Consider the following 24,684-nt stretch of genomic DNA (forward strand, 5'->3'; position numbering starts at 1 on the left):
TGAGCTACACGTGCAAAATGCAGAAGTACTCCCCAGAGTCTCACTCAAAAACTAAGCCTGGGGGTTGAGGAGAATTCAGAGGGAACGATGGCTCTCCGGGATGACTTGGTCTGAGAAAGATGAAAAGCCAGGGGCTTGGGCTCAGGTTACCTCGCTGACCAGCTGTCCGGCCTTCTTGGCCTGTTCCAAATTGAGACTGCCCTCGGTCAGCCACCCAACCCCTTTCATCCACGCCAGGTCAGCCTTGTACTGCAGCTGCAAGAGGAAGACCAAGCTTAATCAGACACATGGATGCGGACTGGGAGAAGTTAACAGAGACATAGGAAAGCGCTCACGCCTGCCTTTTCTCTGCCCTTCATCTTATAGTCAGGCAGAACTCTGCTCGGGGGTGAAGCCACTGCCCACCTTGTAATCAAATGAGGCTATTCTACCTTAGCTCTGCAACACCACCACCATCTTTACCAAAAGAGAGGGCTTTTCAGACTTTTTGCCTAAGAACCTTATCTGCCAACCTGCTATGCTTCCTATATTTACTTTACAACATATATCAGCTTTACCACTTGCAGCACTTGCTTTCCTCTTTGCTCATCCCATTATCAACACACCTTGACTTTTCACAATAGCTCTGAGTCCCAACCCTCCACCCTCCAGTCTCCACTGTCTTGATTCTAACTCCATCTCTATCTCTACCTCCCCGTCCATCCTCCCTGGGCCTGGCACATCTCCGACAGTTCTTCCTGGTCCTGAGTCACCTAACAGACTCATGGACAAGTTCTAAGTCACTCTGAAAGTGTCACCATATCCAGCTGCAAGAGCTGCATGGGGAGAGCGGGCAAAGAGTCAGAGCTCACCTCGCTCTGGAGCCCGTAGGCTTTCTTGGCCCAGCGAGTCTTCATATCTTCGGGCAGCACAGTGTATTCATGCAGTTTTTTCCTGTAGTCCAGGTCACTGGCCAGAGCTTGGGCCTTCTTAGCATGCCTGATGTTGACCATGTCCATGGGCAGGTGAAAGTGGGTCTTACTCTTTTCGAAGCCTTTCTTGTATTCAACCTAGAAGCCACGAAAACACACTGTATTACTGGAAGCCTGCCTTGGCGGGAGTGATGTGAAAACAAACACAGGAAAGAAGCCCAGGCTTCCATGAGGAACTGGCACTCTGGGCAATGCCACCCGTCTGTCCAAAGGGTGAGATCCAAGTCCTGGCTCTGTTAGGTGGTGGCACCTGGGAACTGAGGTTACACACTACTTTGTCTCCGCGAGAAATGCCTCCTGACTCTTTTCACCCAGCTGCTCTAGGAAGAAAACACTCGATCCATGGTTTCTGTGGAAGCTTTGAGAGGCAAATATAGCAAAGTTTGGGCTCCAGGGTCAGCCAAGCTTGAGTTCAAATCTGATCTGAACTTTGCCAGCTAGATGGCCTCTGGGAAGTCACATCACCTCTCTAAAGGCTCATTTTCCTTGGAGGGCTATTGTGAAAAGTAAACAAAACAGTAGCTGAAACCCACTTAGCGCAGGGATGGTATACAGCAAACACTCAATAAATGTTGGCAATGAGGGGGCCAATGAGGATGGACGGTGGTGATGATGGTGGTGATGGTGTGATGGTGGTGATGATGGTGTGATGGTGAGGAAGTGTGGTACAGCAGAAGAAACCTAGAACCAGTAAGTTAAGAGTTCTATGGTCTAATTCTCTATTTCTCAGCCACCACCACTGACTACAATATGACTTTGGGCAAGGCCATCTTTTTTGGCCCCATTTGCTCCAACTACAAGTATGAAATACCAGTTTTGTTCTCTGTCTAAATTGAAGCCAAATACTCAGCGTCTCTGTATGCTTCATGACTGAGGACATCAGAGGGCTTGTTCCACAGGGCACATCCAAAAGGGTTACAAGATGCCAATTCTCTTATTCTATTCAAGCCCTGGTTCCTCCATGAGTCATCAGATAATCATAACCAAAGCAGCATAAGCCAGCCTCACCATCGTAAAGCACAATCAATGACCATGCTTCTTTTTTGCCTGTTTGGCATCGACAGGAAAGTCTTCATTGGGAACCAAATCTGACCCTTTTGGCAGACCACTCCTTCCCCAAAGGTTTCTGCTAAGGGATACTTACCCAGGTTAACCCCCTGCCACCAGAGTTGTTTATAAGCACTGCCCTTTTGAGTGGCTGGAACCTAGATGCCCCAGTTGTTGGCTAAACATCTTGAATACCACATGTGTTTGGATGAGAGGATTCATCCAGGACACCACCTCAATAAACAGAAAGCTTCCTGTCTAACGCTCCCAACATAATTAAACTCCATTAGAGAGAAAGCAGTTATACGTTGTTTACTCTTGCGACTCCAGTGTCTGACACAATATCTCGCCAGAGTAGTTGTTCAGTAAACATTTCAGAGTGAACAGATGTGGCTGAACATCCTGCACCATGAACAGCAGATGCCGGTCACCTTCAGGGACCACACACTTCTCATCTACTTTCAAAGAATAGTAGTCTTTGCCAAGATAAAGAAAGAAAACATTTCCCACATCAGCCAGGAAAGAAATGACAAGCAGCCTCAAGTGAAGCAGGCTGGGAAAAACTTTCACAGCAACACAGCCCTAAGTCAGGGGGTTGAGGAATAGAAAAGACTTCACCTCACTGCTCATCTTGGCAACCTGGAGCGAGTGCAGCAGCCTTGAGTCTGTAGTGCCCAGCACTTTGCCTTTTGCTTTTTCATACTCCTCTTTGTATTTAATCTGGAAAGAAATAGGAGAGTCAACTGTGAGAGATAAACTTTGCCATGTGAGGGACTGTGGTCAGTGCAAGGGGGACCACGTCCAGGTGACCACTGCAAGGGGAACTATTCTGAAAAAAACACCTCCCAGTCTTTCTCAAACCCAGTTGAAGATTAAAGCGTAGCGGTGTTTACAATGTTAACAGTCATTATTCTTTTCTGCGGGACCTCTGATGTTTTACGGAACCGTCTTTTACGCATTTCTGAGTTAATGAGAGAAACCTACATTGCTCGCAAGCTCTCCGGAAGCTTTGGCAGCCAGCAGAGACATGGCATCCAGCTTCATCTCAAATCCTTTCCCCTTTGTCTTCTCCCAGCCTTCTCTGTACTTGACCTGACAAACAGAATCACAGGTGAATGGGACTCACTGTCCAGTCTCGTCAAAAGTTGAACAGAAGTTTTTTAAATAACAAAGTTGGAGCCTTCATCTGCTTACAGAGCAGAATCTTGGCTGTTACAACCAAAGTGATAACAACAATTATTTTTTTTTCAATATTTTATTCATTCTTTTATTAAGTCATATGAGTTATATGAAAAAGAGCAGCACCAAGAGGAATGGAAATACCACGGAGGTGAAAAACCACAATTATCAACACTACTGATTCCCTCACTGTAGAGCCATGTGGGGTAGTGTTGGGACAGGACAATGAGAAGACCCATGGGTTCATCCCAGCACTGTTGCTGCCTGATCATGTGACCTTGGACCAATTACTTCACTTTTTTGGTCCTCAGTTTACCATTTGCAAAAATAATATTATATATCTCTCTAAGGGGCTTTCCACGTGGCGCTAGTGGTAAAGAATCCACCTGCCATTGCAGGAGACATAAGAGACGTGGGTTCAATTCCTGGGTGGGAAAGATCCCCTGGAGAAGGGCATGGTAACCTACTCCAATATTCTTGCTTGGAGAATTCCACGGACAGAAGAGCCTGGTGGGCTACAGTCCATAGGGTTGCAAAGAGTCAAACACAGCTGAAGTGACTTCACACAAGGGTGGCAGTAAGAACATATTCTGTACATGAGAACAGATATCCTCAGTTCATAAAGTGCAAACAGATACAGGGTATTGCTGTTGCCATGGGAATAACACCTGGCTCTCTGATACCAAAGCCCAGGCCACCAACTGTGTCTCTGCAATAAATAACTCCAAGGGGTCATATGAATATAATATATATGAAAAATTCCATATATAATGCCTATCCCAGTGTCCAGCACAGAATAAGCATACAAAAAAGATTACTTTCTCCTTTTTAAATTTTTTATTAAAGTATAATTTATAATACTATGCCAGTTTCCAGTGTATAGCAAAGTGATTCAGATATATGTATAAATAGATATATATACATATATATACATATACATTATACATATATATCCTTTTCAGTTCTTTTACATTATAGGTTATTACATGATATTTGGTACAGTTCCCTGTGCTATATAGTTCAGTTCAGTATAGTCGGTCAGTCGTGTCCAACTCTCTGCAACCCCATGGACTGTATAGCACACCAGGCTTCCCTGCTATATAGTAGGTCCCTATTATTCACCTATCCCACAGATAGTAGTGTGCATATGTTAATCCCAAACTCTTAACTGGGCTTCCCTGGTGGCTCAGATGGTAAAGAATCTGCCTGCAGTGCAGGAGACCTGGGTTTGATGCCTGGGTCAGGAAGATCCCCTGGAGAAGGACACGGCAACCTAGTCCAATATTCTTGCCTGGAGAATTCCATGGGCAGAGGAGCCTGGTGGGGTCCCAAGAGTGGGACATGACTTAGTGACTAAACCACCACCTCCCAGGTTAGTTCCTCTTTCCTTTCTCCTGCCTTACAATTCCCATCTAGAATAAGAAGGCTAGTCATAGCCTCATAGTGACTCCTGGGAGAATCTGGTGATTAAGTTTGGTCTTCTTCAAACTTAAACTTTACCCACACAGCAAAGCACCCGCTAGGAATCATCAGGATGATGCTGAGTATGTATGAGTGTGTGTGGGTGTGTTTTCCAGCATACACCATACACATGTACATACAGTGAGAATTCAATTGCTGTGATCAATTTATTCTCATGAACTACCACATGCCATGAGGCAGCAACATTCAAAATTACAACCTGATGGGCACCTCCGATGAACCTCTCCATGAACAGAGGAGTCCCGGGGCCCTGTTTGCTGGACTGCTCTTGTCCCTTCATTTTCACATCTGTTTATAGCCCCCACCGTGTTCTCACCCACGCTCCCTGCTCACCTCACTAAACAGTTCTGCATTGGTTCTGGCCTTCACCAGCTGAGGTACGTCCTGGGGCAATGTATAATTCAACTTGTTTTTCTCATAGTCAGCACGGTAATTCACCTGTTGGATTTAAAATAAACCCTCAGGGTAAGCACATGGTTTTGACATGGCAGAAGGAGAACTTTGGAGAGAATGCGCTCTTTTACACTCTCTTTTTGTAGGCCCATAGCCGAGAAGGAATTTCTGGAAAAGGCATTTCACAAGGAAGCCTGTAATTTTATGAACATTTTAAATGAACAGACGGAAGATGCCAAATGAAAAGTCAAACAACTCAAAGGCATGCTCACAGTTACAAGTTTGCAAAAGACTTCCCTGTGGCTACTTCACCCGCTGGCCTCTAAAGCACTTGAGGGTATGAAACTTGCTTTTTTAAACTTACTGCAATGCCAAACCTCTTGCTATGTGAAGTTAGATACTTAAAGAGTAATTATCAAATGTCTGCCCACATTGGAAACAGACCATCTTAAACCACACACAAAAACAGCCAACCAGACATTTTATGATTCCCAACGGAAGAACACGGCATCATATGAGAAGCAGTCTTGCCCCCAAATTAAACCTGAGCCTGACCAAACCTAGAGATCCAACTATTATTTTATAGGCACTGGAGGCCAGAGGAACACATATGCAATCCACACTGGGATACAGTCAGCAAAGCTCAGATGTGGGAAACTTTATAGGATAAACAGTTCAGTTTCTTCAATAAACAACTTGCAAGAAAAGAGATAAAGAGGAAAACTTAAAGATGAAAAGAGTCTTGAAGACATATCAACCAATCACAAAGTGTGGACCTTATCTGGAGCTTGATTCAGACAAACTGTAAAAAAAAAAATAATCTTATGAGACAACTGGAATGCTGAATGCCACCTGGACACTGGTGATGTTAAAAATTTTTGTTCGTTTTTTTTGGTGTGATATATCAAAATTGTATAAATATGTTTAAAATTATTTTTATATTTTAGGGTTTCATAGTAAAATATCTGTAGATTAAATTACACAATACCTAGGATTTCCTTCAAAATAATATGGAGGGGGGCAGTGGATGTGCATACAGAAGCAAGACTGGCTACGAGTTAATTCATTGAAGCTGAGTGACGGCTGCCTGGGGGTTCATTATGCTGTCCTTGCTACTTTTGAATGTATTTGAAATTTTATAAAATAAAGTTTAAATCAAAGAGAGTAATTTCTGAACTCTCCTAGGGGTCCAGTGATTAAGGATCCACTTGTCAAAGCAGCGGACATGGGTTTGATCCCTGGTCTGGGAGGATCCCACATGCTGCGGAGCAACTAAGCTGGCACACCACAACTACTCTAGGGTCCATGCTCCGAAACTAGAAAAGCTACCGCAATGAGAAGCCCAAGCACCACAGCCAGACAGTAGCCCCTGATTGCCGCAGCTATATAAAGGCTGCATGCACAGCGCAAGGAAGACCCAGCGCAGCCAAACATAAATAAATATTAAAAATAATAACTTTTAAAAAGAGTCATTTCATGGTTGTAACAGGACATATGACACCATCAATGGAAGTCAAATCTTCGGGAACCAGATATCCAGAACCCTGCAAAGCAACTGCGAGTCCCCCACATCTAGCTGGGCATGACTCACATGACTCAGTTGCTGGGCGTTGATTTTGGCTTGAACAATCTGAGGCGTGTTGGTCACAGAGCTGTACTTCAGCTTGTCGATGCTTTGCCTGTAGTTGACCTGGATGCAGAAAGGCACAAGGTGTCAGCTGTACTTTGCTCTAAGATTTCCTTAGCTCCCTCCCCCTCAGCCCTATAGAGCTGTGATTCTCAAGTGACCAAAGAAAAACCCGAAGATTCCAACTGGAGACCAACAGACACTCCAAGCCCACAGATGGAGAAACAGTTCATTGAAGAGTAAGTGACTGAACAGGCGGCTCATAAAAAGACTTCAACCGAATGGCCAGGGAATGAAAGAAAGGGTGACCGTCCACATCGTTAATCAGAGAAAGGAATTTTAATACCTACCATCACCATGCTAGGCCGTTTAGTCAATTAGGTTCTGGACCTGTTAGTAGCAGTCAGATCACCATCAAACATCCCACACATGATCTTCAGGCCTCTGTTTAACTGCCCAAAGCCCAGGGCCCCACCCAGTATCCTGCACAGTATTGCAGCTTCTTTAGGCCTCCAAACTCCAGTTTCCTGCATCCCACTAACTCTTACTACTCTGTCCATACCCCACCTACTGCCTCTGACCATGATCCCATAGCAGGGGGCTCTGCCCTCACAGGGGGCAGCCTTGCACTTTCCTACTATATCCTGTCTGTCTAAACCAGAGTCTGAGGTCTTTGCCATCCTACCCACCTGCTATCACCTCCTGTTGCCACCTCCCTGGGTGACAGCTCACCCCTGTGAGTCACAGACCAGTAGCTGGATGGCATTTGTCTTGGCTCGGTGTTTGGCCTCATTGTGGGGGAGTAATGAGGAGTGGTCAAAGGTCCGTCTGGTCAAGGCTATGGTTTTTCCAGTGGTCATGTATGGATGTGAGAGTTGGACTGTGAAGAAAGCTGAGCACCAAAAAATTGATGCTTTTGAACTGTGGTGTTGGAGAAGACTCTTGAGAGTCTCTTGGACTTCAAGGAGATCCAACCAGTCCATCCTGAAGGAGATCAGTCCTGGGTGTTCATTGGAAGGACTGATGCTGAAGCTGAAACTCCAATACTTTGGCCACCTCATGCAAAGAGTTGACTCGTTGGAAAAGACCCTGATGCTGGGAGGGATTGGGGGCAGGAGGAGAAGGGGATGACAGAGGATGAGATGGCTGGATAGCATCACCAACTCGATGGGCATGAGTTTGAGTAAACTCCAGGAGTTTGTGATGAACAGGGAGGCCTGGCGTGCTGTGATTCATGGGGTCGCAGAGTCAGATACGACTGAGCGACTGAACTGAACTGAATGAGGAGTGGTGGGGACTGTGGCAAAGGGCAAAGCTACCACTCAGCTCTGGGGGATGGGGATCTTGATCAAAGTGGGACTTGGATTGGCCAGACAGTCCAGTTATCACAAAGAAACCAGAAATCCATATTATTATATAAATTCTTACAATTTTAAATGCTGAGAAACAGTTCAATATTTTAAAACCCATTGACCCAAAGGAAAGAGACCCAGTGAAAAGCTTGAGATTGCATCTCTTCCTTGAACTCACTCCATTCTTGCCTGTCCCAACAGGAGGTAAACAATAATTACAGCTAAAAAAAATAGCACTTACTATGCGCCTGGCTCCACTGCGAGCGCTATACATTTATTTACACACTGAATCTTCCCAACCACCCTGTGGGGAGCACTGCTATCCCCACCTCACAACATGTAAACTGAGGCACAGAGCCCTGAAGTGACTTGCTCAAGGTCACCAGCTGGTGTCAGAAAGGGAGTGTTAATCACTCAGTCATGTCCGACTCTTTGAGATGCCATGGACTGTAGCCCACCAGACTCCTCTGCTCATGGAATTCTCCAGGCAAAAATACTAGAGCGGATAGCCATTCCCTTCTCCAGGGGGATCTTCCCCACCCAGGGGTTGAATCCCCGTCTCCGGCATTGCAGGAAGATTCTTTACTGTCTGAGCCACCAAGAAAGTCCCTGGTGTCAGAGCTAGGGTTCAAATCCCAGCAGTCGGCCTCCCAAAGGGGCTCCCAGACTGCAGACTATAACTGTGGTTTTGCCAATGCTGCTGCGCTTGGAACTGTCACCTGTTATCTTATAGATGAGCCAGGGGTTCCCTATAACCAGAGCTATCTCTGCTTAGAGAAGGAAATGTATTATGACAAATTAGAAAACAAACAAAACAAAAAGACTTATAAATTAGCTTCTAGAACAAGATCGAAGAACAGTGTTCCAGATACTAGACCACAGAATCTTTTGTTGGGATTTGGAGAAAAGGGACAGCATTGCTTCATTCTATTTAGTTAACAATTCAAGGAAAAAAAGTTTTTGCACATTCTGAGCTTTGGACCTGGGGTATGTAGAAAAGCTAGGAAATATGAAGTCATTTCAATGTCAAATATTAATGAGATTACACTATAGTAGCTTCCTAACGCACTAAGTCAGAGGGAAAATTATCATCTCATAATAGAGTCTAATAGAATTCAGAATTATGCATGGTAAAATGTCACAAAACTGTGTTTTTTAAATGGCACATTCCTTCCTGATAATTCTGCTTAAGTATGTCGCAGAGCACAATTACTCTCCTCTGCAGGACATAATTAACACTCTCCATGATTAATGATATCTTTGCAACATCACAGATGCTTGGTCAATGCTCCAGTCTACTTTCTGAAAGCTCCCTCTGCTAAGGGCAGAGTCTCATTTTAATGCTATTAGTGTTTTTAAAATCCATCTGAAAGGAATGTTCTCTAATTAAGGGCCCGTGCTTGTTTACTTAATTTCACGGCTATCTGACCAACTCTAAGACTACCAGACAGAAAGACAGACCACAAATATACTTATAAATGGATACGCAAACTTTCTGAAAACTAAAGTCCTACATTAAGGGCGGTAAAAATTTTCACAAAGGAGCCAGGAAAATAAAGTAAAGCAGGTTAAGGTGATAGAAGAAGCGGCCACTCAGGCCCCATCAACTGCTGCCATGCACGAACTAGGGCCACAGGTCCTATGTGAACTCACAATTTCTACATATCATTTCAAAAACAATTTTTCTTAACACTGTGTGGCCACACCAAATACCTCTGCAACCTGGATCTGGCTCATGGGCTGCCAGTGCAGAATCTACCTCTGCTTTCAATTAATATTTCTAATCCAATCTAGTTTAATTCATCTCTCAGACTTCTCCAGGTTGAGCTGGCTCTATTTCAGGTGCCTGGTTTGATCCACTGTCTTATAGAGGCAAATGTCATAGCAAGTCATGTTATAACAGGATTGCTGTTATAGGACCCTATATAATAGTTGTAGGACCCTCTCTCATTTTGTTTGTTACTAAGCATTGTTTCTAGAATTCTACTGTGAAAGTGAAAAGTGTTAATTGCTCAGTCATATCGGACTCTATGCAACCCCATGGACTGCAGCCCACCAGGTTCCTCTGTCCATGGGATTTTCCAGGCAAGAATACTGGAGTGGGTTGCCACTCCCTTCTCCAGGGGATCTTCCTGACCCAGGGATTGAACTCCGGCCTCCTGCATTGCAGGCGGATTCTTTACCAACTGAGCTACTATGGAAGCCCACTCAAAGAAAGAACTCACTCAGAAGCCCCCTATGAAAGAACTCACTCAGATTTTTATGAGATGCTCTTGATTCCTCAAGTTTCTCAGGTCAAAAAAGAAAGCCAAAAAAAGAAACCTGGCTTTGGTAGTCAAGTTTAAACTTGAATTTCATTAAGGTGAAATGAGTAAGTCAATGCAACCAAACTTTCTGGGAAAGGGAGAAGCAAAATGGGGCTCTTTATATTCTACTTCCCATGCCCTGCTTATTCACACATTTGAAAAGTCCCTTTCATCCATCAAGCTGTCATTTGCCACTGACTGGCCTTCATTGCCCTGTATCTATATTAGATGCTGGAGATGTCCAGCTGAACCTGCCACTGCTCCTACTCAGAGCAAAAGGGAAAGAGCTGCAAAGACCTATCTACCAACAGCACAGACCAAGTCAACTGCTGGAGCTGTGCTGACTCCAGAGGAATGTGAAGGAAAGTAGCCCTGACACTCAACGGGCACAAGTTGAATGATATACTAAATTATTTTTTTAAGGTTTTTTTTTTTTTTGATGTGGACCCTTTTTAAAGTCTTTATTGAATTTGTTACAATATAGCTTCTGTTTTATGTTCTGGTTTTTCTGCCATGAGGCATGTGGGATCTCAACTCCCTGACCAGGGATCTAACCCTCACCTCCTGCATTGGAAGGCAAAGTCTTAACCACTGAACCACCAGGGAAGTCCTTACATTAAATGATTGACTGAAGATAACTTTCACTGACAAACATGAACTGACAACTCAGTTCTAAACCACCTTATGTACTTTTTAAAACAATAGATAACTTCTACTGTTTTCCTTGTACATTTTTGTATTTCTAAATTTTCTGTAATAAACGTAGTAAAATTCTTGTAATTAGAAAACAATGAAATTAATTAATTATACATATTTCATTGGAGACAAACCAAATATAAATAAATCACTATTGTAATATTAAATAATTATTTTACTTAATCTTAAATTATTTTATTTAATATTATATAAAATTAAATTTTAAAATTATACACATATTTCTCCTGGGGAAAATAATTAAGTGCTCCTAGAGAAAATAATTAAGCCAATGTTACCATTTCCTCTCAACTTATAGCTATTTCAGTTTACTTCCTCTGGTCCTCAAACATAAAACCTAAAAAAAAAAAAACCTCATCATTGCTAGCAAATAATTACTTTAAATGTGCCCAGCAGCAGATATAGTTCCCAAATTCTAAGAGGTGAAATGGGACTTTAGGATATTTCCAAGATGAAACCAGGGCTGTCTCTGCCTATGCTGGAAATCCAAGAGTTTCCAGACATATATATGAACGTCCTGTTAGAAAAGAATTACTTTTTCTCAGTTCCTTGTATCTCCTATGAACTGCTGTATCCTGTTTCTTTCCATCTCACTGCCTAAGAATCACTCCATTGGAGGGAAGTGATGAGGAATAAAGGTCTATTGGAGAAGGACTCACATCTTTCAAGGGAACCAGTTTCATTGTTGTTTGATAGGAAGGGGTAAGAGTGGCCGGGTAGTTGTAGTCGACAACATCATGTTTGTAATCAGCCTTGTAGGCGATCTGAAACACAAAGAAAAGAGCAAGAAAAGAGAAATTAGCCCCCACTTTCTCGTGACCTTGTTTGAATGTCATAAAAATATTCTTTAAGTAACCAGAAACAAAATTAATTCAGTTTCATCACCTCCAAGGAAAATTAAATTACATTCGTACTTTTGCCTTTAATTAATTTGAATTCTTCTTCTTAATTAACCCAAAATTAGCTAACTTCATCTGTAACACATTTGTTTTATCTTTCTTATTAATCATGGAGTCCCTTGTAGATTTTTTTGTAAAGAAGAAGCATTTGCATACAAGTATACAATAAAAGAGCTTCTTGGCTAATGCCCAGGAAATAAATGAAAATTCAGGAGTCTTCAGAGTACTTGAAATTTTTTTCTAAAGGTCAGATTTGACTTTCTCAGGCAGATTAAGTTTGACATGTGTATGTTTTAATAATGAGATCAGCTTCTTCTTGGTGTCATTTACTTCCAAGATGTACAATTTGGCATTTGCAAATGTGTAAACCGAATGAACAAAGCCAGAGATTAATAGATCACATGCTTTAGCAAAAAGAGGGACCTGATCTATCTTGTTATCCCACTGTCTTGAGCAGTGCCTGGACACAGGAAATCTACAATGAACACTAAGGTGGAACGAATGAATAAATCAGTCAACCAACCAATCAATTTCAAATAAATCACAAACGCTTTGGAAATCTGAAGCATTTCAAATGAGAATTATGCTCATCCACTTCTCTTTATCTCTCAGAAACTGAAAGTTTTTGTTACACTGGATCAATTACAATAGATCCAAGTACTCTTCAAAGCAGAGAAAGCTGAGATTAATACATGGAAGCTTTTGAAAATTTTCAAGGATTTTTTACCTAGCCTTGGTTGTATTGATTAACATTTAGAAACTCTTTGAGGTCAGTCTTTACACAACAAAACACTGACTTTTTAAAAGGGAGGTTGGAAAAGAATTGGCTGAATTCCTCGTGCCCTTTCTCCTTCCACCCCAAGAGATCCCGAGGGCACGTCAGGCCCTTTACAACAGGACTCACATTGCTTGCCAGGCTTCCAACCTTCAGAGCATGGAGCATCCGTTTGTCCATCCCAACTCCTTCATAGTGGCCTCTCATGCGGTTCTGGTAGTTTTCTTTATATTTATTCTACACGGGAACACAAAACCTTCAACAAAAGCATTCCCTCCCCCAACTCATGGAAGACAAACGACTCATCTTAATGTGCTAAATCCAACACATAAATGATTAAATAGAGCCTATGTATGTATTCAGTGGGTCAGCGAATTAAAAATAAGACAAACCTAAAAAAAAAAAATTAGAATTCAAGAAGTTGGGGTAAAACAAAGCATACAAGCAAACATAGGATCTGACGCATAGACAGCACAAAACAGACCTGATTTTTTTTTTAACATTTTCAGTTGTAAACATACCAGATTTCTCCAACGTGAAAACCTATCACGTGAATGTGGAGCTTTCCCAGGACAAGCACTGATGATATAGGGGGTGCATGCAACCCCATGCCCCAGGCCCCGGCACTGCATGCCATTACCACTCTTTCTAGATACATGAAGAATAAAACCTGAGCTTTGCCAAATTCTGCGCCTTTTACATGACACATTGGTTACTACCGCAACCACGTTAAGTAGCTACATTATGTCCCAAATGCAGCTCACAAAGAACAAAACAAGAAGACAAGAAGTCATAAATAGAAAAATCTGAGTACTTTCTAGTAAAGCTACATTAAAATCACCTACCTTGGGAGGCCACTGAGCTTCCAGGCACTGAGAGTATTTTAACAGAATACTATTACTCTACCTCAGATACAGTTCTACTTATCTCAGTTAATCTTCACCAACACTCTATGAGGAGGAAGGATTTATTATCATCCCCATTTTACAGACAGGCAAAATGGCTCCATGAACTTAAACAACTTGCCCAGAGTCAGCCACTTGGCCAATTATGGAACGAGGCCCGTCAGCTCCAAAGCTGGCGTGCTCAACTATGGCATGTAAGCAAAAAAAAAAATTCCTTACTGAGCCTTACAAAGTCCCACGTGATTTCAGATTTTACTACTATAAGCATACTTTATAGTATAAGTAGAAGTATAATCATATAAACCAGTCATTGATGTTCTCAAGGATACATCCCCAGACCTGGAGAATTTCCAAATTTGCAAATGCCATGCCAGCATACATCTGCTCAGCTGTAAGATGGGGAAGTAACACCTGGCCCCCCAGGTGACCGCGCAGGATAACTGAGATTGTGTACTAATTTAAGAAGCACAGAGTCAAGTTGAGAGGGAATGCTGCATGCTCAGCTAGCCTTCCTGACCAGCATTTGCCACTAGGATCCGGATACTGTTTTACATGAAGGAGGCAAGAGGGCAGATGCCACCCTGAGGACTCAGGGTCAAGTGCATGCTGGGGATTTAACACTCCATGGACCAGCCCAGCAGGCAATCTCTATCAACACTCATAGTATCTGTGCCTAAGAAGCCATGCTTCTCCAAGACACTCAGATGCATTCTCTTAGGAGACCAAGAAATTCAGGTCATTAAAAAAAAAAAAAAGGCCAAACAAAGGCTTAGGCATTAAAAACTCACATCACTGGTGAATTTTGAGATCTTGCACACATTCCTGAATTGAGGCGTTTCACAGTAGTTGATACTATGACCTTTACTACTTTCCAGATCCTTCTTATACTCCACCTTGGAAACCAAAACACCAGATGCACAAGAGAACCAAACCCGAAGTCACTCTTGAAAATGTCACCAGAGCTCAACTTAGGATATTTTTAGAAAACTTTCAACCGAAGATTTTAAAATATCAGGCACAGGCTACTGTAGGTCAACAATACATGTTTTCCTTTCAAATAGTGAATAAGCAAATAATCAGTTTGGTTCTGAATATTAAAAATAGTCCCTTTTAAGAGTAAATACTTTAAGATTTTTATATAGTATAGCTCAAAAAATGGCAAAATAGTTTTAGAAATCAGGAAAGTGGTCACTTCTGGGGACAGGTGTCTGGGGGGGATGTCAGGACTTCTGGTCATGTTCTGTTTTTTGATCTGATTGCTTGTTACAAAGATGAGCCCACTTGTGGAAATTCTTCCTATTGAACACTTATATGCACTTCTCTGTATATATACTTCAGTAGAATTTAACCAAAAAAGTTACTTTACAAAAGAGTATAATAAATGAGACCACACATAAACGCAGAGTGCCTTCTAATTTTAAATGGCTAGTTGAGCTCCTCTGGGTAGTTGTATGTAAGATGTGAGGTCATTGTTATAATAGAATCCAAGTCGTTCCAGGTAATTAGAGAAGGCAGCTGAAGGCTAGTTACCATTAATAGAGGCAGGGCTGGTTTGTCTTACTAAATAAACATAAAGGCAAAAAGAAATGGAAGGTTCCCTTGTGATGCTTACCAAAGGAAATACAATTTATTATCATACTTATAAAACATTTGGTGGGAATATGCCTCTTAAAGTTTGCAAGATGCATCACAATGCTTATAATATGATATAAAATGAAAAAAGCATATAAAACTGTACACACAGTTGAATTCTAATTCTATGAAAATATGTTTTTATATTCATATACTTATTTATAGTATATTCACATAGAAAAGGTTTCCCTTGTGGCTAAGATGGTAAAGAGTCTGCCTGTAATGCAAAAGATCTGGGTTCGATCCTTGGGTCAGAAAGATCCCTGGAGAAGGAAATGGCAACCTACTTCAATATTCTTGCCTGGAAAATTCCAGGAATGGGGGAGCCTGGCGAGCTACAGTCCATGGGGTCGCAAAGAGTTGGACACGAATGAGCAATTAACACTTTCACATAGAAAAAGGCCAAAATGGTAACAGTGTTATTCCTGGGTCTGGTTCTAGTTCTGTCCCTAGAAGCCTATCGAAACCAGAACAAGACACTTGACTTTTCCAGGTCTATGACAAAGCCAGGGAAAAAAGACTACAAATACCCCACCTAGATCTAATGTTCCATGAGTCAAAACGTAAGATTCAGCAAACTTTTTCTATAAATGAGCAGATAGTAAACATTTGAGTCTTGGCAGGACGTTGTGTGTGTGTGTGTGTGTGTGTGTGTGTGTGTGTGTGTGTGTGCTGAGTCACTTCAGTTGTGTCCAACTCTATGTGACCCGATGTGCAATTTTTTCTTTATCAATTTTGTCTTTATCATTCAAAAGCAGATATACGATGTATTTCAATAAGACTTCATTTATAAAAACAGGCTGCAGGCCAGATTTGTTACTCAGGTCATAGTTTGCTGACCTCTGGCCTAGAGCCTAAGAATCATATGGATATTTTGTTTAAACCGCAGGTTCTGGACTTCCCTGGTGGTCCCATGGCTAAGCCTCCACGTTCCCAATGCAATGGGCCTGGGTTCGATCCCTAGTCAGGGAACCAGATCCCATGTGCAGCAAATACAACCTGGCACAGCCAAATATACAATTTTATTTTTAAATGCAGGTTCCAAGGGCTAGGCACCTATCCACTATTTCTAAGTATCTGAAGTTTCTGATGATGCCCAGGAAATGTACACTCTTGTGATTCTGAGCAGCATCACAGGCTAAGGCACTTTTGGAATAAAGGACTGACTCTCAGGAAAGAGAAGAAAAATCTTTTAGGATATTTGCGTGTCTTTTTTTGAGTTTCAGACAACTTGTTAGATGAGTCCTATGCAGAGCCTGGCAAGAGGCTGACAACTCAAATGACTTCAGGGTCCTGATAGGTGATGCCAACAGAGAAGAAGCTGCTATAAGAAACTCAAGAACAATAAAAAGGATATGGGGAACTAGAGGGGATATTACCTTGCAAACAGCCCTAGCAATTCTAAAAATCCTAACCCCTTGGCAGGCCAAACGAAACACAGTCTCTGGCAGCCAGGTCCGCCTCTAAGGCAAGGGGAATTCACACAGCACACAGAGCTTCTTGGAAACCTGGCTACAAAAACAAGACAATGAGGGAGGTTCCATGTTCAAAACACTCCTCATCTTTGATTTCCACTCTTTAAGAATGACATATGGTTATAAAGGTTGGCTCATCCAATATTCGGGCAGCTAGAAATCTACTCCTGGGAACTTTGGAATATCCACAACCCTGTGAGAATTTCAGGAGGAAACTTCTGAACCATCAGAGGAAGATTTAATTAGTTTGGTTCTAGGCTCTGTTAAGACTACCTGTTCGTTCTTTGGCAACTGGAAATGCGTGTGTAGTTCATGTGGCGTTAACACAGAATTTTTCATTCTGGGGTCACCCCTTCACTGTCTGTCGGAATCAAAGGCAGTGACAGCACACAGATGGGGCCGTCCCCCTACGTACCTCACTCACGAGCTTGTTCACACTCTGAGCCCGCTTCAGAACCAAGTTGTCCTGGGCTGGGAGGGAATGATAATGCGCAGCGCCCTTCATCTTATTGAAGTCCTGCCTGTATTTTATCTGAAAGAAGCACACGAACAACCAGAGTTGTTTTCCTTCTCCAGGAGAGAAGTCACTCCACATCTACCCCGCATTTCATGTCAACATTTATTTCATACAAGTTTCTGGAGGAAAAAAAAATCACATGGGTTTTTCCTCCACTAAGTCCCTACACCACTCACTCCCTTTTAGATTAAAATATTACTGCCCCCTTTCACATTTTTTACACTTTACATTCTAGTTCTGCATGAAGAAAGGTCTCAAAATGATCATACCTAGACGTATCATCCAAAAACCCATTCTGCCTTTGGTTTTAACAACCATTTCTGATCCAGCCTCGAGTGATGAATGTGTCCTTTATTTCCCCTCTCAGGACAAAGTGCACTTTTCTAGGGAAATGGGTAATAACTGAGAAGGAACAAAATAAAGAAGAAGGGCAACGGGGGTATGAGATGAATGCTGGGCTTCTGATTGATCAAGATCAAGACGGTGAAAGATCTGCAGTGTGCATGTCACTTTACCAAGTGTATCTTTCAAGGATGGCCAATTGGCTAACATTCTACAAATAAAAATTGTTTTATCAACTGGGTTATACCCAGTTTGATAATCATACTGTTTATTTTAAGCAGCTATTCCTCTTGAGTGCTCAATTTCTAAAGTGGGTTATTTTGCAAAGACTCTCCTAACTCCATCCTATTTGGCTGGACTGGTATCTGCACTTGCTTCGGCTGACCTCAAGTAAGTGATGTGGTTTGTCCATGTCAGTCTGCTTTAAAGCAGACAAATGTGACCTAACTGTATGAACCCAAAAAGCAGATGTCGGAAATTTGGTTAGGAATTGAAGGTTAACATTCTGCTTTGACTCAGCTCTGAAAAATTTAACTGGCTATAGGTTTCAGCAAGCACAGCCTCCAAAGTCTCATTTTTCCTCTGCTCCTGTGGCTCTGTGGGTTGTCGCAATGAGGTTACTTACATCACTAGCGAGTTCGTTGGCTTTCTTGGCGTTCTGATAAGCTGGGGTGATCATGGCCGGGAAGCTACCCTTTCCTCTGTGCTCACCATACTGTTCCGAGTAACCCTGCTGGGTCAATCGAAAATTGTAATCAGGGTACTTCCTTGGTGGTCCACCAGTTAAGAATCTGGGGTCATGGGTTCTATTCCTGGCCTGGGACCTAGGATCCCACATGCCCCAGGGGCAACTAAGTCTGTATGTCACAACTACTGAGGCTGGGTGCAGCAACTACCGAAGCTCAAGTGCCCTAGAGCCTGTGCTCTGCAACAACGAGAAGCTCTGAGAAGCTCATGCACAACAGTCAGAGAGTAGCCCCTGCTCACTGCAAACAGAGAAAGCAAAGCAACAAAGAAAGCAAAGCAACAAAGACTCAGTGCAGCCAAATAAATAATTAGCTAATTTTAAAACACTTTCACAGCAATGCTCTATCACTGGAATGCGTAGGGGATTAGCAATGACCTCTCCTACATCTCTTGTCCTTACACGTCCTGTTCCCATGGAGTCCTGTCCACACTGAACCCTCCTGTGTTCACCCCTAAGAGCAGTACATGTGATTATTGAGCTGGTGGACTCTGGAGGCAGACCCACCTACTATTGTCCAGCACACTTACTGGGGTCAGCACTAAGTAAATGGAAATGACTACCATTGGCATCATTGCTCCCATCAGATAAGTTAAGACACTGTATGAGTCTCCTAGGTGCACAGGGTAATCATTTCTTAAAGGACACCAGGAAAGTCCCTCTGCCTTCCAAGGGTCTTGAATGCTACTGTTCGCAGACCTGCTGGCAGATCTATGCAGAGAGGCACTGATATCTCACAAACTGCCTCCCCCAACGATGGATTCATTTCATTTACCAATAAAGGAAGGTTATATAACAATTTGAATTTTTGATATTTGGAGGAAAAGATTTCAAGTTTCCATAAGATGATCTCAACTGGGACCAAATGTATATTTCAAACTAAGTATTACAATCTGAGTCTCGATTTCTTCCTTCCTCCCCACCACATCACCCTGCCACTCCCATAAAGGAGAACCTTCCTTCTCATGGAAATGTCCTCACGTTTGTTCTAAGTTGCTTCAGTGACATCCAATTCTTTGCAACCCTACAGACTTAGTCCACCTGGCTCCTCTGTCCATGGGATTCTCCAGGCAAGAGTATTGGAATGGGTTGTCATGCCTGCCTCTATGGGATCTTCCCGACCCAGGGATCGAATCCAAGGCTCTTACATCTCCTGCATTGGCAGGCAGGTTCTTTACCACTAGCACCACCTGGGAAGCCCCACGTCACTGGTGTACACTTTCCCCGGCAATCAGGAACCGGATGTACTTCAAAACTCCATCAGATGCTACCTTCTCTCCGGGGAACTCCTCCCTCACTCCCGGGCCTGCCCCAGGCAGAACCGGCTGCTTCCTCACCTGTGCTCCCACCAATCTGAAACAACCCTTCGTGTGTTCCCTCGGCTCATGACTCCATCTCACTCTGGCCTTCACTGTGGTGGGGCTGCCCGGCTCCAGAAACACCATTCCAAGTCTGGCACACTACTCTCTTATATGAAACAGTTAGAATGCCCAGGGTTCCTTTCTACCCAGTAATGACAACTGCTTAGCCTAAGAGCTCCTTTTTGGTCGGTTGCCAGAAGGTTCTGGGCCACATGTAGTAAGTGAAAAAAGTTAAGCTAAAAAAATAATAATAACAAAGACTCAAATTTTTTGGTAGCCTCCTTTTGCCCTTCCTGCATTATGATTTGGAGTTGGTTTGTAGCTTTATTTTAACGTCTCTGTTTATATGAATGTATGTTGTGTATGTAAATCTTGTTTTTTTAGTATGTAAATCTTTTTGAGACACTTAATCCTATTGGGAAGATGACTGGTTACAAATAATAGATTACATGCTAAAGTCCATTAACCTAAAAAATATGCATTAAAAAGAATGAACTGTTTTGTCATTTAGGCATTACAGATATTTATAGTTCATCTGACTGCCTGTTTCTCTTTCACTTCCTGCTATTCTCACCCTGACGAGTCACGTAAATCATAATGAAACACCACAGAGGATGGAGTCCTCTTGACTGACAGCTGCTGGTGGTGCTATCAAACCAGACTCAGTTTGATTCTTGTATTTGTTATTATCATGATTCCATGTGCTGTGTGCTCAGTCGCTTAGTCATATCAGACTCTTTGCAGTCTCATGGACTATAGCCCATCAGGCTCCTCTGCCCATGAAATTTTCCAGGCGAGTTCACTGGACTGAGGTGTCATTTCCTACTCCAAGGGATCTTCCCAATCCAGAGATCAAACCCATGTCTCTTGTATCTCCTGCATTGGCAGATGAATTCTTTACCAGTAGCGCCACCTGGGAAGCCCATTATCACGATTGGAAACTTCAATCAAAATGCCCTAATAACCAAGGCTCCACTCTGGCACTAGGAAGTTAAATTTCATCACTGTGTATAGAAAGGCCTAGACACACATAAGAAATTATATGTGTGTAATAACAGTGGTAGATCGGATGGCCCAAATATAGAACAAAATATTTTCTGCTGAATATAGAAGCCAAGTATTTTTAAAACTGACTTTGAAAAGTTGTCCAGAGCATCTGAGCAACATATTTACAACATAAAACCAATAAAAACATATTTTGGGGTTTCCCTAGGGGCTCAGGGGTAAGGAATCTGCCTGTCAATGCAGGAGACATGAATTTGATCCCTGATTCAGGAAGATCCCACGTGCCACAGAGCACGTAAGCCCATGCATTACAACTATTGAACCTTTGCTCTAGAGTCCACGTGTCACAACTGCCGAAGCCTGCGCATCCTAGAGCCTGTGCTCCGCAACAAAGGAGACTATTGCAATGAGAAGCCTGCACACTGCAACTAGAGAGTAGCTCCCGCTCACTGCAACCAGAGAAAAGCCCGCACAGCAACAAAGACCCAGCACCACCAAAAATAAATAAATAAATACAATTACAAAAAATATTCTCATTGAGCTTTAAGCACTAAGAGACCATCTGACTAACAATTATTGTGGAATTTAATAAAATGGCCTTATAAATTCAAACATTTGTGTTCAGACAGACATTTGCAAAGGGGTCGAAACCTGTATTTATTTAAAGTTTCACATGAAACATGTATATTATCATATGTGAAACGAATCGCCAGTCCAGGTTGGATGCATGAGACAGGGTGCTCAGGGCTGGTGCACTGGGATGACCCAGAGGGATGGGATGGGGAGGGAGGTGGGAGGGGGTTCAGGATGGGGAACACATGTACACCCATGGCGGATCCATGTCAATGTATGGCAAAACCAATACAATGTTAGAAAGTAAAATTAATTAGTTAACTAATTAAAAATTTAAAAAAATTAAAGTTTCACATGAATATATCCCTCAATATAAGCAACTCAGTTTTCTGAAGAAGAGAAATCAGTTATTTGTTTCCTTTTATAAATTATATGTATCGAATAAGTCACATGTGTTGTAAAGTCTACTCGGTGCCAAAAAATTTAAACAACTGTCGAATTAAGAGAAAAATATCAACTAAGCCCAACTGAACATACTCTTTCAGTACACACATTTGATCTTCCAACATTCTTTAGTTACAATCACGAAAAAATAATGTTCCATTTTCCCCTTATAACAGCTGTCTAGTACCAGAAAATGCAGAGGAATATGCAAATAAAATTAGCTTGTAATTGTCACTCAATCTTTTTACATCCTGTCAAGATGTAGTTCATTGAAGAAATGAAATTGATAAAAAAAGGCATAAGCAATATGCTTTTTGTTCCCCCCTCTGGCATATTGCTTTATCTGGCAACCTAGATAAGAAATTCACTTTCTAAGAAAAAGGATCCTGCTACTCAGCGAAATATTTTTCAATACATGCATTGACCCCTTTGGTACTGCTACGTAGTAACAGGCTAAACACAGCTAGTCTGAGTCCTCAGGATTTTTCTTCAATGAATAGATGAGGATGCTTTATTCCTAGCAAATGCACCATTCTGATATAGGTCCTTTAGTTTTTTTTTTTTTAAAAAGGAAAGATAAAGTACTTAGAATTTGTTTTCCTAAGTGAGTCAAGTTGAAACCTGTGTAATTGTTTGCCTGCTACTTTCCGGCTTTGAAATCCACTTTCCATAAATAGGACAAATATAAACGATATCCCAATCCCTGAGTAAACTGTCACAGGTTGTGTCACAGGCTAGAGGGTTGCCAAACTGAGACCTGACCTTCCAAAAGGCTAGTCTTCGAGGAAGTCACTTTATCACATACCTGGCCATACTGGTCCATGTATTCCTTTGGCAACGGGCCCTCCGCTCCAGCAGCAGGGCCAGCCACTCCCTTCATTTCTCTTTGATATTGTTGATGGTATCTCACCTATTTGAAGGGGAGAGAAGGATACACCTGGTAAATTGAGCCTCTCATGCACACGGGTCAGAAGAGTCAAAATGAATGTCTATGGAAAGTTCTTTTTCTGCTGGAGTCTAGGGAGCGTGTCTTAGACATAAAAGTGCCAGATCATTGTTCTAGTAAAACTGACTGAAAACTCTGAAGGAACATTCCTTCTTGGATCCACAGTACGCACAAAAGAAGGCAGGAAATTGGACTCACCAGGTCTGGGTAACTTCCTGACCCCTCCCCTCACGTGACAACACTGCCGGGACACTTACATCACTTGCCAGCTCGTTGGCTCTTTTGGCTATCTGATAAGCAGGTGTGATCATAGCAGGAAAACTGCCTTTCCCTCTCTGCTGTTCATAGGCCTCTGTGTATCTCACCTGGGAAAAGAAATATTTTGAATCACATACCGCAGTCCCACCATCTACCAGGCAATCGGAGTGAGAAGTCCCGCTAAGGGCTCCCATAACACCTGTACATCTCCCATCAGATCTCTTAGGCAATGTAGTAAGTTTAGTGCTTGATGGACCCTTATTTACCATCTTATTCCCAGCACTCAGTGTCTGATACATGGAAATGCTCAAGGCAGAATTCAACACATACTTGTGAGCACCTGGTGCAGGCCAACCAAGGCAAGTGGAAGCCACTCGTTAAGCTGAACCTGGATTCGTGCTTAAACTTCCCAATCAGAACAACACTAAGTTTTCCATCTTATTATGCTGTGGAGCAACTGGAATTGAAAAGGCAAATGGTACAAATTCTTTGGAAGTTCTATTCTGTAATTTGCAGTGACAAGGAGAGAATTCTTTCAGGTTAATCAGAAATATCTAGTTTGTTACTAATACCATGTAAACTTTTCTAAGGAGGAGTTTTCACATGGTCTGTGCTAGCTGCTGAATCTGACCTGACCACCCTTCTCCATGATAGGAAAGAGTGGGGAGCCTTAAAGAAGAGTCACAGTGTCTGGCCACCATGGTCATTGCTTTCTTTTCTTTTTGGCCACTGCACATGGCATGGGATTCCACAGACTTCCCTGGTAGCTCAGACAGTAAAGGATCTGCCTGCAATGTGGGAGACCCAGGTTCAATCCCTGGGTCGGGAAGATCCTCTGGCGAAGGGAATGGCAACCCACCCCAGTATTCTTGCCTGGGGACATTCCATGGAAGAGGAGCCTGGCAGGCGGCAATCTGTGGGGTCGCAAAGAGTCAGATATGACTGAGCAACTAACACACAAACGGTATGGGAGATCCTAGTTCCCAGACCAGGGATTGAACCCAGGCCCCCCTGCAGTGGAAGCGTGGAGTCCCAACCACTAGACTGCCAGGGAAGTCCCTAGCTTCTATCATTTCTTACATCACTTTGAAGCTGTCCACCAGCCTTGGCCCGGAGCAGCTCGGGGGTATCCGCCACCGTGCTGAACCTGGAGATGCGCTCATCATGCCCTCTCTTGTACTCCACCTGGCGAGGAGACAGCACAGAGTCAAGGTCACACCCAGCAGCCTTTGTAGGACCTCTCCCTGTGACTGAGCTGAAGCTACACCACTGGGCAACACTTAAGGCAATCTACGGCAACACTTAAGGCAATCTATGGCAAGTCTTTCTGGCTTGCTTTATGGGCTCCTCTCCAAAAGCATGCACATGTGTTCAGTCCAAGAGAGCACCAGGAACTGCTAAACTTGAACAAATATTCTTTTGTCTCCATAACAATCACATGAGGCAGGACTATGATTTTCCCCATTTTACAGATGAGCAGCTGGGGAACAGAGAGGTTAAGTAATTTGTGCAGGGTCCCATTGCTATGAAGCAAGAGAGCCAGGATTCAAATCCCAATATAGCTGGCTCCAGAATCTGAGATCTAAATCAACCAGCTATACTGTTCTTCAGTAGGATCTGCCATCCTCTTAATAAAAATCAGCATCCTTGATGCTTAACCTCGAAAAATTATTTGGTTCAGTTTTGGGGTGAACAACATGGCCTTCTCTCCATTGATAGAGGAGGCATGGGCATAG

The 24,684-nt window shown here is 42.7% G+C and overlaps 1 protein-coding gene across 4 annotated transcripts in view; it reads right to left on the reverse strand.

Annotated features, from left to right (window-relative positions):
* NRAP (nebulin related anchoring protein) overlaps positions 1-24,684 on the reverse strand; it is an 84,620-nt gene that overhangs the window by 41,406 nt on the left and 18,530 nt on the right. The window contains exons 8-21 of one of the 4 annotated variants that reach the window (XM_070470211.1): positions 24,029-24,133; positions 22,948-23,055; positions 22,550-22,654; positions 18,242-18,346; positions 17,173-17,289; positions 14,439-14,543; positions 12,875-12,982; positions 11,731-11,835; positions 6,664-6,762; positions 5,013-5,117; positions 3,003-3,110; positions 2,637-2,738; positions 852-1,049; positions 151-255 (exon numbers count right to left, since the gene is read on the reverse strand). In XM_070470211.1, the coding sequence (XP_070326312.1) occupies positions 151-255; positions 852-1,049; positions 2,637-2,738; positions 3,003-3,110; positions 5,013-5,117; positions 6,664-6,762; positions 11,731-11,835; positions 12,875-12,982; positions 14,439-14,543; positions 17,173-17,289; positions 18,242-18,346; positions 22,550-22,654; positions 22,948-23,055; positions 24,029-24,133 (1,575 nt within the window). Of the gene's footprint in view, positions 1-150; positions 256-851; positions 1,050-2,636; positions 2,739-3,002; positions 3,111-5,012; positions 5,118-6,663; positions 6,763-11,730; positions 11,836-12,874; positions 12,983-14,438; positions 14,544-17,172; positions 17,290-18,241; positions 18,350-22,549; positions 22,655-22,947; positions 23,056-24,028; positions 24,134-24,684 lie in introns of all 4 variants that reach the window. The other 3 variants (XM_070470210.1, XM_070470213.1, XM_070470212.1) reach the window with 3 other exon arrangements.

This window comes from Odocoileus virginianus, chromosome 7, assembly GCF_023699985.2.
Source record: "Odocoileus virginianus isolate 20LAN1187 ecotype Illinois chromosome 7, Ovbor_1.2, whole genome shotgun sequence".
Taxonomy (NCBI): domain Eukaryota; kingdom Metazoa; phylum Chordata; class Mammalia; order Artiodactyla; family Cervidae; genus Odocoileus; species Odocoileus virginianus.